This window comes from Sebastes fasciatus, chromosome 12 (assembly GCF_043250625.1).
Source record: "Sebastes fasciatus isolate fSebFas1 chromosome 12, fSebFas1.pri, whole genome shotgun sequence".
In the NCBI taxonomy this organism is placed as follows: Eukaryota; Metazoa; Chordata; class Actinopteri; order Perciformes; family Sebastidae; genus Sebastes; species Sebastes fasciatus.
This window is the reverse complement of record NC_133806.1, coordinates 24,514,481-24,528,642: the sequence shown is the minus strand read 5'-3', so window position 1 is coordinate 24,528,642 and position 14,162 is coordinate 24,514,481. Positions and strand designations below refer to the sequence as shown.

Here is a 14,162-nt window from a genome sequence, read left to right as displayed (position 1 = left end):
TTTATGGCTCCAAGCTATAGACCAGACCAGCATGGCGTCATTGCATTAGCATTGGCGTCATTAGCGCTGCTACAGATCCTCCCTTGTCTGTGTATCTTCAACGCCATGGCTGAGCATCTGACCTGCAGCGTACCAATGACAGCTCGGGTTTTATACGTCACACGCCTCAGGAACCAATCCTGTCTTTCAATATCATCAGAGTAATGCTTCAGCAAAACAAAGGTTATCAGCAGAGGAGAGAAATCTGAACGTCCCAGACAGACTTCATAGACATTTTCCACAGTTTTACCAACAACGGCGGTGGACCCACCAGTGAGGATGATGTTGGGCACGTTTTGTCGTCCGTCCCCGCTGCCGTAGTTCTGGTTCTGGTGGTTGAGGAGCTGCTGGTCCCCGGGGTCCTGCAGGTCCAGGTGTCCCTGGGTGTTGGAGGGGAACTGGTTCTGACCGCTGTGGTTCAGAGACAGACAGTCGCCCTGGTTCTCTGCTGTGAACTGAAGCAGAACATATGGCATGATATTCTTACTATTTACTTTACTTTACTTACTTACTACACTTTACTATTTCAGAGGCTGTAGCGGGGTTTTAAAGCTAGAGTGAAGATCCTGGTATCATCTGAAACTAGAAAAAACCTGATGAATCCATTGGTACCAACCATGTCATACTAGTCATACCATGTTACACTAAATATTGGTGAGAAAACCTCTGACCTGTGGTGAGCTCACTGTATAAAATGACCTGTGGTGACCTCTGGGATAATCACAGCCTCATGAAACTTTACAGCCACAAACTAGAGACCAAGAGCATTCAGAGGATGGGTGGCTTTCCTAGCTAGATTGACAATAAGGAGCTTTCTGAGCAGTTTACACAACACAAGTGACATAATAGAGCAGTGACCATCATATACTGTACTTCTATCATAATGTTCTAAGCCGTGACACACTTTTACAATGTATTTTAATTAATTAATTAATGTGTATTTCTTATTAATGACTAGAACAACTTGACACACAGGGCTGAGCAGCATCTCAAATTAATCTTCAGGTTCCCAGCTTTCAGATGATGTACACCACTTCTATGTGACATCTACTGTTGACCTGCTATCTCCCCCTAAAGACCCCCTTTACCCCCCCTAAAAAAGACTAAAACAGGAAACGAGGGGGAGGAGTCAGACCGCTGACGTTGGGATCGACGATTGGCACCACTGGTGGCGCCCCTACCTGACCTACCTTTTTAAGTTATTTTTTGGGGGGCATTTTCCATTTTTATGACAGGACAGTGGATAGAGTCTTGAAAGGGGGGAGAGAGAGAGTGGATGCCACAGGCCGGATTCGAACCCGGGCCGCCGCGGTCAGGACCAAGCCTTAATACATGGACGCCTGCTCTACCAACTGAGCTAACCCAGGCGCCTCTACCTGACCTTTTAAACCAAGAACAACTACCAGTGAAGAGAAAATGCTCCGCATTCAACGACGGTCAGTTCAGAAAGCAGTGGTGACATCACGCTCTCTGCAGCCAGTGATATTCACAGTTGATGATGACATCACACGTGGTTACCTGCTGGTTGGATTTGCCCGTGAGCTGCAGACTCAGGTAGGGGTCGTCCAGTAGAGAGTTGAACAAGGCATCCTGGGAAACATCAATGATAAAAAGGGTTAAGTTTGACTTGTTCTGACTTTTATAGTGTTCGATTTATAGATATATCTATATATTTATTAACACGATATATCAGCTGTGTTTTCTCTAACATGTAGTACGATGGTGTGACCATGACCTGAGGATGACTTATCATTTTATCTGTTATCTGTGATTTGATGATAGATATGATTGTTTCCTGAACTCTCAGTGCTCCTCATTACATACAGAAATACAGAATAGTGGATACTAATGAAACGGGTGATGACCCGGGTGACTTACGTTGTAGAGGTCAGAGGCCAGGTTGTGGCTGATCTGTTGGAGCTGAGGGAGGCCGCCGGCTCGGTGCTGTTCCGCCTGCTGCTCAGCTTCTTGTTTGACGTGACCCTGAGAGGAGCCCTGGACGCACTGATCCATTGGCCTCTCGTTCTTTATCACCTGCTGCCCCATCGGCATCTGCTGATACCAGACAGAGAGAGACAGAGAGATCATCACAGGTGAGCTGAGCTGCACAGGTAAATGTATTTATGTTTATCTTTCCAGCTATGGTCTGTTCCAGCGACCCACCGATCCAAAGTGCTGCTGCAGGTGCTGGTTGTGTGAGTTGCGTAGGTTCTGCAGGTGGAGCTGCTGCTGCTGCTGCTGTTGTTGCTGCTGCTGCTGCTGCTGCTGCTGCTGTTGCTGCTGCTGTTGTTGCTGCTGCTGCTGCTGCTGCTGCTGCTGCTGCTGCTGCTGCTGCTGCTGCTGAGCAGTCTGCTGGAGGCGGTGCAGCTGTTGTTGGTGGTGGTGCTGGTTCATGGGAGGAGGCTGCTGGCCGGACTGGGAGCCCTGCTGGTGCTGGTGGGACTGGCTGAGCGGGTAGGGAGGGAGGCGCTGGTCCAGAGGCAGTTTACTGGTGTCCAGAGGGACGCCCTGTGGGGGTGAGGGGGGGTTTGCAGAAAAATATATATATATGCATACAGTATACAGTGTATATATATATATATATATAAAAAATGGGGGGTGCGGCATCGCCCTGTCAGGGTTTATTTCACAACAATTATCCCTTATGTATTAAATTATTTATTCTCAGTTTAACATTTATTTTTATTTAAAATATTTATACATAAAAATATACATTATATATATATATAAATATATAAATATATATTCAAACAACAGCTCCCTTTTAAAAGTCTGTGAGTTGGTGCGACAATGTTCCGTTTAACATTATTATCTTCTTTAATATCACAATCCAGATCATATCAATGACGTTAGCTACTCCTAGATGTGGTGAGCAGGCGTATGGACAACGAAGATGGAAAAGAGACAAACTGGCTTGTAATGAAGGATTTGAAATGATTAACATGCTGCTCCACCACAAACATCTCTTAGTTCTGATGGCCATGTTATCATGAATATCCGATCTGAGCCTGACGCTGCCGTATCAGTGATGAGTGCTGTGAGAATAAATATCGTATATATACTTTCAGAGTGCTGGGAGAATGAATATATACTGTACATAACATAGAGACGGAGTTGTTACCTGTGTGATGGAGGACAGCGTCGGGGAGATGGTGGGGGAGAACTGTTTGGAGTGATGCCGCCGTGACTCCCCTCCCATGGGCAGAATGAGCGGCGACAGCTGCGCCCGTCTCCGTGGCGACGTGCTGAGCGACGGCTGGCCCTGCCCGCTGAGCAGCGGCGAGTAGGAGGAGGAGCAGGAGCTCCCCACGCCGCTGCTGTAGCCGGGGTTACCGCTGGACACCGACTGCAGGGAGGAGTTACTGAGGGAGGAGTGCAGCGATTGGCTGCTGAGGGAGGACGGCAGCGAGGGGGAGGAACTGAGGGACGACTGCAGCGAGGGGTTGCTGAGCGATGAGTGCAGGGAGGCGGAGCTCAAAGAGTTGGAGAAGGAGTGGCTGCTGAGCGATGACTGGATGTTAGGGTTGCTTAGTGACGACTGCAGGGAGGGGTTACTGAGCGTGCTCTGTAGAGATGCCAGGAGACCTGAGGAGGCAAAACAAACACCTAATAGTTCAAAGAGTACTCAGAATACAGGAAACAGCCCAAAAACAGCCCCTGAAACTAAAACTAAAGCTGCAACCAATCATTACTTTCATTTCAAGTTTAGTGTCTGAAAAGCACTGTTTCCCAGAGCTCAAATGTCTTGTTTTTTCCAAAACCTAAAAACCAATAATCAGGTCCGATGATAGAAAATAGAGAAAAGCAGAAACAAACATGTTTGAAATCTGTTGTACGGTAATTATTAATCTGCTGTTCATTTTTATCAATGAATTCAATCACTGTTTCATATATAAAATCAGTCAATCAAAAAAATGTCTATTACAAGGTCCAAGAACCCAAAGTGATGTCTTAGGGCTGCTTGTTTTGTCCAAAATGCAAATATTTTCAGTTTACAATGAAATTAAACAGCAAATCCTCAAACTGAAGAGAATAAAATCAGAGAATATTTGTCATTTTTCTATGATAAATTACTTTCAGAGGCACTCTATAACATTAGGGGACTAGCAAAGGCCAAGATATCCTGACTTTTGATTCCTAGTAAACTCCCAATACACTGGATACTACAATTCCCCCGATGCAACTTGATAGCATACTTTCATTAGACCCTCACTGGCAGGTTAACAGCCACCCCGTCTTTCAAGCTACACACCTCCAGTGTGTAATGCAGGCTGACATAAACATTGTGTTTTGGAACTACGTTTGAAAAGTGAAAGTGAAACTTAATGCTTGTGAACACAAAGACAACTACACGTTGGTTGCAATCGGGCCTTGAACCCCCGTCTCCTGGTGAAACACTCCGGTCTCCTGGTGAAACAACCCGGTCTCCTGGTGAAACACTCCGGTCTCCTGGTGAAACAACCCGGTCTCCTGAGTGAAACACAGTAGCGCCTATTTGACGGCCTGATAACTGAAGAGGTGCTTTACATCACTTGTCAAATTTCACAAAAACACACCTGAGCGATCAGGTGAGCCACCCGATGATGTCCCTGCAGAATGACCTCCAGCAGGGTGAGTAATGAAATATGCAAACAGCAAGCAACTCAAAGTCACAAAATGAATCCATGATTCATTCTAATGTAAAAACAAAGCTGTGATTTGTTATCTAGTGAATAATACGTTCACTAAAGTCATCAATTAGTCCCCTTTAATTGTTGCTACACTGTGTTAATGGTACAACGCCTACACTTTGAAAACATGAACAAATATACTCGCAAAACTTTATTGATTATGTAAATAAAAACGCATTCTTCTCTATCATGGAACAAAACTGTTGACATGAATGTTGACTAAGCGAGGAGCACTACAGGAGTGAAGTCTTTTCTCTTTGTCTCTGAGGCTCCAGATTTTAATAGACTCAGCTCCTCCCCAGGTGATCTCAGCAGCACCTTACCTTACCCTACCTCCCTGCTTTACCCCCATCTCCGTCTCATGGAACAGAGATGCTTCCAATAAACACTGAATGTGAGAGTTTGTTTTTACAGATCTATATCTTTACTCTTGCCTGCTTAATGAAGCTCTGAACTTATTAACAATATCTAGAATGACGCTAGGGCTATTGTTGTTCCGATACCGATACCAGTATTGGAAATGCATTCGATACTGCCCAAAATTCGGTATCGGGTATCAGCGAGTACGTCACTCAACACACCGTTCTGATATCATCATTTAAAAATCAACTTGTTTAACCGGAAATCAATTCTTCTTCACCGCTCCAAAACAGTAGCACTGTGCTGTCGCCCTGGAGATATCATGGCTGCCACTGGCAACTACTGTTTTATAGCAGCGAAGAAGAACTGGTTGCAGGTAGTTTGTCACAGCTGTTTAATAATAATAATAATAATAAAAAAATGTATCACGCTGGTATCGGATCGGTACTCTGCATCGGCTGATACAGCAAGTTCAGGTATCAGAATCAGTATCAGGAAGGAAAAAATGGTATGGTATGGCCAAAATGCTAATCACAATTCTGTTCATCAATACTGAGATCACGATTATTTATCACGATTATTCATAGATTTTAGGGACAAAATATTTGTATTGCTATTTCACATTTAAATAAACAGAGCGCTGCTTTCACTTCCATGTTGTGCTTCATTCAAAACATCAAAAAACTCTAAATGTTATTATTTTACTTTGTTATTGTCATCTATAGCTTACATAAAAACACACAATTTAAATGATTAGGAAATAAAGGATTTTATTTTTCTTTAAATATTTGCTTTGATTAAAATGAATTAAAATGCATTAGTAGTTCTAATTATATATTATAAGCTGCTCAGAGCTAGTGTTAGGAAGTTAAACAGGTCATATTTCTCTCTCTCTGTGAAAACGTCTCCTTCAAACAACTGGATTTATTCAAGTTTCTCGCCAAAAACTACATTTTACAAGATTACATTTGAACACATCATGATAGAGTTATAATCTAACATCGGCCAATACTCATTTTTACTGAGCAGCTTGAACGAGACGAGCCGGTCACTGTGATCACTCTGAGCAGCACCATGGGAATAAATTATTCTAATAAGAGTCTGATTAAGTTTAAGTTAGTTGTTCCAGATGTTTTTAAGGTTGTCCCTTCACGCCTATTTTTAGACTGCCAGTTGTGACAGATTGCAGTTTTATATCTTCTTCACTCAGCTGAAGAACTTCAGCATGTTGTGTGTGACGTTACTGACTGTGTAAAGCCATCATGTGGCGGCTGCACATGTGTGTGACCGGTTAAAACTGGGATATATGAGACTGCTGATAACCGGCTGCTGATTGACGGTTCATCTCTAGCTGTTAGTTTAGGAAGCGCTTGATTTATGCTGCTCATAGTTTTCTATGAGCGGAGCATTTTAAACGTCAATATCGCAGTCGATCATGTTCATTTAATTGTGGGACGCCAAAATCGTGATCGTGATCAACATTCGATTAATTGTGCATTATCGTTAATCACTGGCTGTTGGGCTGACGGTGACCGATATCGCCCAACCCAGCAGGTCGTGTTTTTAGAATGGGAACAAAAAAATGTATTTATTATTTTAAAGATATCTATCACACTACTTGGTACTGAGTAAGCATTTCATCTTAGACATTCAAAATGAAAGTTGACAACTTGAGGTTTTCAGCTTCCCCATCTGGTTTCCAGCCTCATAACGACAACATGATGATCCAGACTCCAGTTTGGAGAGTCTGGCTGCAGCCTGAGGTCGAACTGACGGCAGCTTCTTGCCTGCGGTCGGTGCAGTCAAACATTTACCCTCCATTTTCTCTCTCTGAAGGCTAAATTTAGAGCGCTGCCTCGCAGTACATCCCCCTTGTTTCATCTCATCACTCACCCACATACTTCCTCTGCTAGTCTTCACATTAGTCACTTAGTTGAGACATTGCTCCAGACAGATTTACAACACCTGAGCAGACAGGCAGCTCAGTGTCTTGCTCAAGGACGCTTAGCCAGATCTACAAACTGTTGCAAGAGGAACTGAACTCATGACTCTTTGGTTACAGGACAGTTTCTCCATGGAGGTCCCAGTGCATATCTGAAGTGACTTTAACATAAACAGAAAGCTAAATTAAAGCTGGTCAGCCCACTGAGACAACTTTAAAGAATAAAACTGATTAACTTATCAATAAATGTCAACACTAACTGAACCGGACTGAACCAGACTCGGTCCACCTCAGTCTGATCAGTCGAGACCAATCAGAACTTTTACCGGGCCTAAAGTAATCAATCGACTCACACACTGCTGCAGACTGTATGTACCTTGTGTGTGGTGGTGGAAGTTGCCGTTGCCTGCCTGTGCGTTGGCGGCGTTGATGCCCAGCTGAGTGAGGGTGGAGGCCAGGTTCCCTGTGCTGCTGCCCCCACTCAGAGAGGAGGATCCAAGGTAGCCAGGCTCGTCCTGGTCAAGCGGCGTGGGCAGTGGGGAGGGGAAGTGGAGGCTGGACAGGTCGGGCAGCGAGCCGCCGGTGTTGAGCCCCGAAGGGACGCCGTGAGCCGGCGTGGACGGCTGCTCCGGGGACGTAAAGATACTGAGAGGAAACAGAGAGGATTAAGATCTTCCTGAGAAATGATCATTTAGAAGAGATATAATTCATACATAACTGCAGTTCAATTCTCTAAAAAACCCGATCTGATCCCCCTTTGTCCTCTTTATAATTAAACGTCTACCTTTCTCATTATAACACAACAGTGTGTCTTGTGCATCCCCAGTATTCTGATTATCTTTGGTTAAAGACTGAAGAGAACAGATGATACATGACGCTGTTCGGTTAAAGATCAGGAACAATAAAAGCAACAGAAGCAGCAGAGGAACTAATTACTGCCCGCAGAGAATCAAAAGTAAAAGAATTATGACACCATCCAAAAAGTGGTTATGACATCATGCGTGTGTGATGTGCTGTATGAAAGGAGCGCGTAATAGCAGGGATGCCACTCTGAGGGAATTCTCCCACCGGTTAATAAACTCGTGACAACACCAGTGTTATCGATTACACCAGATGTTTTACAAGAAACAATGACGCTCAGGTCACGCTCTTGCTGAGTGGCAAATTTTGGCCTGGCTTGATCTGCTCTGTGCAACGTGCCGCGGTTCTATGAAAAATAGACTAGGTCATTGTTTTTAGCGGAGCAGAGCAAAGAGCCACTTCCAGGGCGCTTTTGAAATGCGCTATGGTGTGTCTGATGAAATAACAAGCATCGCAGCCAGGATGCCTCGCAGCCAGAACACCTTGCAGCTGCGCCCGGTGGATTCCAGGGTGATGCACTTTAAGGTGTGTGCGTGTTGCCTCCAGATGCTCCACCTTCACCAGACAATGTTTACAGACCGTCTCATTAATGTTATCAGGTGCCCTTGTAGCATTGGGTTTAAAATCAGAAATATTGCCAATATAAATATTTTTGACTTGACACCAAATCATCCGCCATCGTTTTGTCGGTAAACTCTCCTTACTCTCGTCATTTGATGAGTGAAATCGGAAACCTGCTACTCTGTGCAGTACGAAGCAGACACTTTCACTTTTTTATTGTAGAGTCCGTCATTTAAGAATTCATAAAACGCTTCATATTTGAGTTTTTGTATTTGATAATTAATAAAAAAAACTAAAAAAAAACGACAGTGGGCAAGTAATGTAATCAATGTATGCCCAAACACTATGTAACACCAGTAACACTGTGTAACAATGTATAACACCGGTAACACTGTATATCACCGGTAACACTATGTAACACTGTGTAACAATGTATAACACCGTATATCACCGGTAACACTGTATAACACCGAAAACACTGTATAACACCGGTAACACTGTATATCACCGGTAACACTATGTAACATCGGTAACACTGTGTAACACTGTATAACACAGGTAACACTCTATAACACCGGTAACACTGTTTAACACTGTATAACACTGTATAACACTGTTTAACACTGTTTAACACTGTATAACACTGTTTAACACTGTTTAACACTGTATAACACTGTTTAACACTGTTTAACACTGTTTAACACTGTATAACACTGTATAACACTGTTTAACACTGTTTAACACTGTTTAACGCTGTATAACACTGTATATCACCTTAAACACTGTATAACACAGGTAACACTCTATAACACCGGTAACACTGTATAACACTGTATAACACTGTATAACACTGTATAACACTGGTAACATTGTGTAACATTGTGTAACACTGTGTAAAACAGGTAACACTGTGTAACACCGGTAACACTGTATAACACTGTATAACACTGTTTAACACTGTATATCACCTTAAACACTGTATAACACAGGTAACACTCTATAACACCGGTAACACTGTATAACACTGTTTAACACTGTATAACACTGGTAACATTGTGTAACATTGTGTAACACTGTGTAAAACAGGTAACACTGTGTAACACCGGTAACATTGTGTAACACTGTGTAACACAGGTAACATTGTTTAATACTGAATAACACTGTTTAACACTGTATAACACCGGTAACACTGTATAACACTGTATAACACCGGTAACACCGGGAACACTGTGTAAAACCAGAAGCATCGGTATGTGTGTGTTTAGTGGTGTTAGACTCACTTGATGCCAGGGACTTCACAGGACTTGGGTCGGGATGACAACAGAGGCAACTGGAGTGAAAAAATAAAAAATATAATAAAATAACTAAATCATTTACCTTTTGAATACCTGAAACATGCAGAGTTTCTGAATGATAGCAGAGCGCTAAAACGGCAGCAAGTAAAAATATTTCCCCAAAAAGAGCGCAAGGAACACCATTCACTGTTTCTAGGCAACAACGACAGTTGCAGCTGTTCTCATTGGTTGCGCTTTGAAAGGTCAGCGACAGCTGAGGTCAAAAGTTTAAATAAACTGAACTTTATGAACATTATGTCTTTACCTTCTTGGTGTCCCAGGGTTTGAGCAGTTTCCCTTCATCCAATACATTCTCTTCAATGGGGGGTACAGGGTACGGAAACACTGAGGCACAAAACATTCAGCCGGTGTCATCATCACATACAGATCAGCTCAAATATAGGAGCTTGTGAAATGATAATCATATTCAGAAATAATTACAAAGCCTGTAGTTGTACAAACATAGCCGTTAAGACTCATACAATATACTGATATCACAATGTCTCTGGTTCAGTTTTAGTTCATTCACAAGCAGTTAAAACACAAGTCCAATCATAAGACAATGGACACTAAGCAGATGGTATTTAAAATATATGTTTATAACACGTCTGTGAAAAAGTGCATGTTTTAACTAGGGCTGCACCCGACGATTATTTTTTTATCGATTAATCTAACGATTATTTTTTTGATTAGTCGATTATTCTAACGATTATATTAATGAGCAGATAAATCGGTAGTGAGAATGATCATTACATGGAGCCCTAGCCAGAGGTTCCCTGTGTAACCGCTCCATTCATAAATATATTGGGCACACATTACATTTATTATTTATTGATACATTCAAACTTGTATTTCTCAGGCATAGGTGGTGTACAACTGCAGGCTATTATATCCGTTCTGAACATAATTTTAGGAGCTCAAAATGTTACTAATGTTCTATCACAAGAAACTTTCTGAAACCAAACAGCAGTTTGTGGTTGTGAATGTGTTTGTAGATAACTCACTTCTTCTGCCCTCTCCATCATTCTGACCTGCAGACAGACAGACAGAGAGAGAGAGAGACAGTCAGACAGATAGGTAGAGGTAGAGGTAGAGGGAGAGAGAGAGAGAGAGAGAGAGAGAGAGAGAGAGAGAGAGAGAGAGAGAGAGAGAGAGAGAGAGAGAGAGAGAGAGAGAGAGAGAGAGCGAGAGAGAGAGAGAGAGAGAGAGAGAGAGAGAGAGAGAGAGAGAGAGAGAGAGAGAGAGAGAGCGAGAGAGAGAGCGTTCAGTCAGTTTAACAGAGACCAGAATAAAACCCAGAGATCACCGAGTGTCCTCGTCTCACTGAGATACCATCACACCATTGCCACTTCTGTCACTGCGGTTTCAAGAGATAAACCAGCTGGAGGCAGTCCTCCAGTCAACCCCTCCTACCATCCATCCATCACTTTCTAAATAAAGATCAGAGGCATGAAACAGACCCTGCAGGTGCTGATTTATGCTTCATTTTATAGATATAACGTGTACTTTTAAAAACAAAGCTTGTGAGTTTGGTGAGTCACATTATCTACTAAATACAATCAGATTTATTCAAGATGTAATCTGGCTCAGGGATCGGTACTTGGACCACTTTACTTTTACTTTATTTATTATTTATTTATTATTTTATTTTGGGTGCATGTTGTCACTTGGTCCAGTCTTCGAAAAATGCAAAGTACATCATCATTAGTTGTGTTTTCATTCAATTGTTAAGTGTAGTTTAAGCAAATTTTAAGAAATGCAAATTAGGCGCATTTCTATCAACTGGTTTTTGAGCAAATAAACTAGGCTGCGTAGTTTGGTCAGCAGGTGGCGCTATAGGCTACGCATGGCAGTAATCTGCCAGTAAACAAAGTAGAAGAATAAGAACTATTACAGATTGAACAAGAAACATCTAACCATCTAGAGAGAAACCTGGAGAGAGGTCTTCAGGAACTAGTTTCAACAGATCTTCATGTCAGCTGGCGTTGGTCATGTTTCAGACAATATAAATATATAACAAGCTGATCAGTCGTGTGACTTAATTTCCGTGTGTGCGGCCTCACCGGTGCGTCTACTGCTCAGTTGAATTCCCTGAACGGTTTCTCTAAACATGTCAATCAGACCAACATAGTTTTATTTTGTTGTGTGCCGCCTCACCGGTGCGTCTGCTGCTCTGGGCCATGAGGGTGTGTCCTCCCGTGGTGAAGGGGTCTCCGGTGGGAGGGTTCATCACGCTGGTGTGGAGGGCCGAGTCAGAGTTTGTCCTGAGGGGCGAGAGACACTCACAGTTAAGGGATGGAGGGAGAGAGAGAAAACCTGAGAAAACAAAGGAGCTCTGGAAGAAGCTGAAGGTCGGGTGAGTCTTCATTTCCCAACACATAAAACAAGCAGGAAAAACCAACCGGAGCTACCTGTTCAAAACCACCACATTTATCTTCCCAACATTTGTTCACAAAGTCAGATAAGATTGAAAATATGTGACCTCTTCATTCAGGCTGATACACATTGAAAGCAACTGATGTGCACGTTTTGAAATAGCATTTCAGACACCTCCTTCGGTCCAAACTCCACCAATGTTGAAGCATTAACAGAGAATCCAGTGACCAACAACACAGCTGTTCCCGGTTGAATAAGCTCTCTGTTCTCAAGAAGTGAGCTGATAAAGGACCTGCCTGCGTTTTCTCTCAGTGTGTTCAGACGTCTATGTACCACCAAGCGAATCCAACAGAGCCAGGCTGTCATTGTGTTAGCTGGCCCAGTCAGAGGTAACGGTACCACGATGGTGGTCATCAACGGTCGCCTGCTGCCTACTTCAGTCAAGAGGAACAGCTCGTTATAATGGACTGACTTCACATCGATTCATAATATAGTGAATTATTAACGTAAATGTATTTTGTGTTTTTATGTGGTGCTTGTGTGAAACTTTTACGCTGCCATCCTGGCTAAAAAAAAAGGTTAAATAAAAAAGACTAAGTGAATGCATGTAGGTTCCTATGGTGATGCGTACAGTTTGTGCTACTGCGCAGCTTCGTTCGGTGGCGTGACTAATGTAACAGTTCAACAAGTTCAATTTATAATGTATTCTCTCAGCTGAGAATCTGTGTTGCTCTTAGATTGACTATTGACTATAGACTGACACTTATTAGACGATTTCAAGCTAAAACTCTGGACCGGGTTAGGACTGCAGCATCAGTTACCATGGCGATCTGGCCAGGTTAGAAGAGAGCATACGTCCCTAACGCACTTATCTCATTGGTGGTACACCCCTCTGGTCCTTACAGATCTATTCACATTACAAGAGCTCAGGTAGTGCAGATAGAAGAGAGAATGATGAACGTAAAAAGAAGAGACAGAGACGAATAAAACAGACGAGGAAGAATTTATATTTTTTACAGAAAAGGAGTGAGGTATTATGATGGTTTAAAAGTCTTAATTAAGTCGGCCAAAGAAAGAAGAAAATAAAACGTTTCATAGGACACATTCTCATTTTCACCGATATGTTTTTATTCCACTTCCACTCTCAAGGTGGCAGAAGGAAGGAAAAGGAGGAAGTACAGGGATGTACAGGAAGAGGAGGAAGAGGAGGATTCACCTGTTGAGTGCAGTGGTGGGGAGACGAAACAACTGGCTTTTATCCCCGGGGAAGTTTCCGGACCAATTCCTTTTCATGATCGACAAGAACAAAAAGTTATTTTCCTCCACCGAGCAAGAACATCGAAAAGAGAAGGAAAACTGGGTAGATGAAGAAACGTGGGCTCGGAAAGCAAGCGGAGGAGAAAGATGGAGGCAGCGAGCGAAGGACAGAGGGAGGCTGGCGAGTCACCTGACGCCACAAATGAAGCTAATGCAGAGTTTCTTTGTGTACTAGTCTTTTTCTTCACTTACTGTATCTGTGATCTGAGTGTATGACACCACGCAACATCATCACGAGGGGTCACAATACCCACAGGAAAAAAGGACCTTTATTAAGTGTTGCCAATTAGCGATTAATCTGTCAATTAGATTTTGTTTGGTTTATATAAAAACCTCATAAAACTGTGAAAATAGTCTGTGACAATCTCCTGTTTTGTGTAACAGTCCAAAAGCAAAAGATTTGTTTACTGTGATATAAAGCAGAGCAAATTATAAGTCATGACACAGATCATGTTGAAGTCGTTTTTTACTATAATTGAAGGACAAACGCCTCACTGTGTTGCATGCAGTGAGCGTGCAGCTGAAATCTATTTTTACCCCTTTAAGCAAAGCGACAGATTTATGACCCTGCTGCTGTTATCCATCAGTTTTCTGTCGCTTATCTGGGGCCTGGTTACTAATAATAAAACTGCCTCAGAGGCATGAATTAGTTCTACAGTAAGTTCTTATAAAGTGGGACTTTTGTTTACCTCCAGTGCAAAG

At 42.7% G+C, this 14,162-nt stretch overlaps 1 protein-coding gene across 3 annotated transcripts in view; it reads right to left on the bottom strand.

The window, feature by feature from the left end:
• The window catches only part of LOC141779430 (CREB-regulated transcription coactivator 2), a 32,268-nt gene that overhangs the window by 6,521 nt on the left and 11,585 nt on the right, over nt 1-14,162 (bottom strand). Inside the window, exons 5-16 of one of the 3 annotated variants that reach the window (XM_074654262.1) lie at nt 13,360-13,428; nt 11,925-12,031; nt 10,772-10,798; nt 10,033-10,112; nt 9,714-9,763; nt 7,388-7,656; nt 3,161-3,624; nt 2,383-2,547; nt 2,203-2,340; nt 1,918-2,091; nt 1,558-1,629; nt 311-494 (exon numbers count right to left, since the gene is read on the bottom strand). In XM_074654262.1, coding sequence (XP_074510363.1) covers nt 311-494; nt 1,558-1,629; nt 1,918-2,091; nt 2,203-2,340; nt 2,383-2,547; nt 3,161-3,624; nt 7,388-7,656; nt 9,714-9,763; nt 10,033-10,112; nt 10,772-10,798; nt 11,925-12,031; nt 13,360-13,428 — 1,799 coding nt within the window. Of the gene's footprint in view, nt 1-310; nt 495-1,557; nt 1,630-1,917; nt 2,092-2,202; nt 2,548-3,160; nt 3,625-7,387; nt 7,657-9,713; nt 9,764-10,032; nt 10,113-10,771; nt 10,799-11,924; nt 12,032-13,359; nt 13,429-14,162 lie in introns of all 3 variants that reach the window. The other 2 variants (XM_074654261.1, XM_074654263.1) reach the window with 2 other exon arrangements.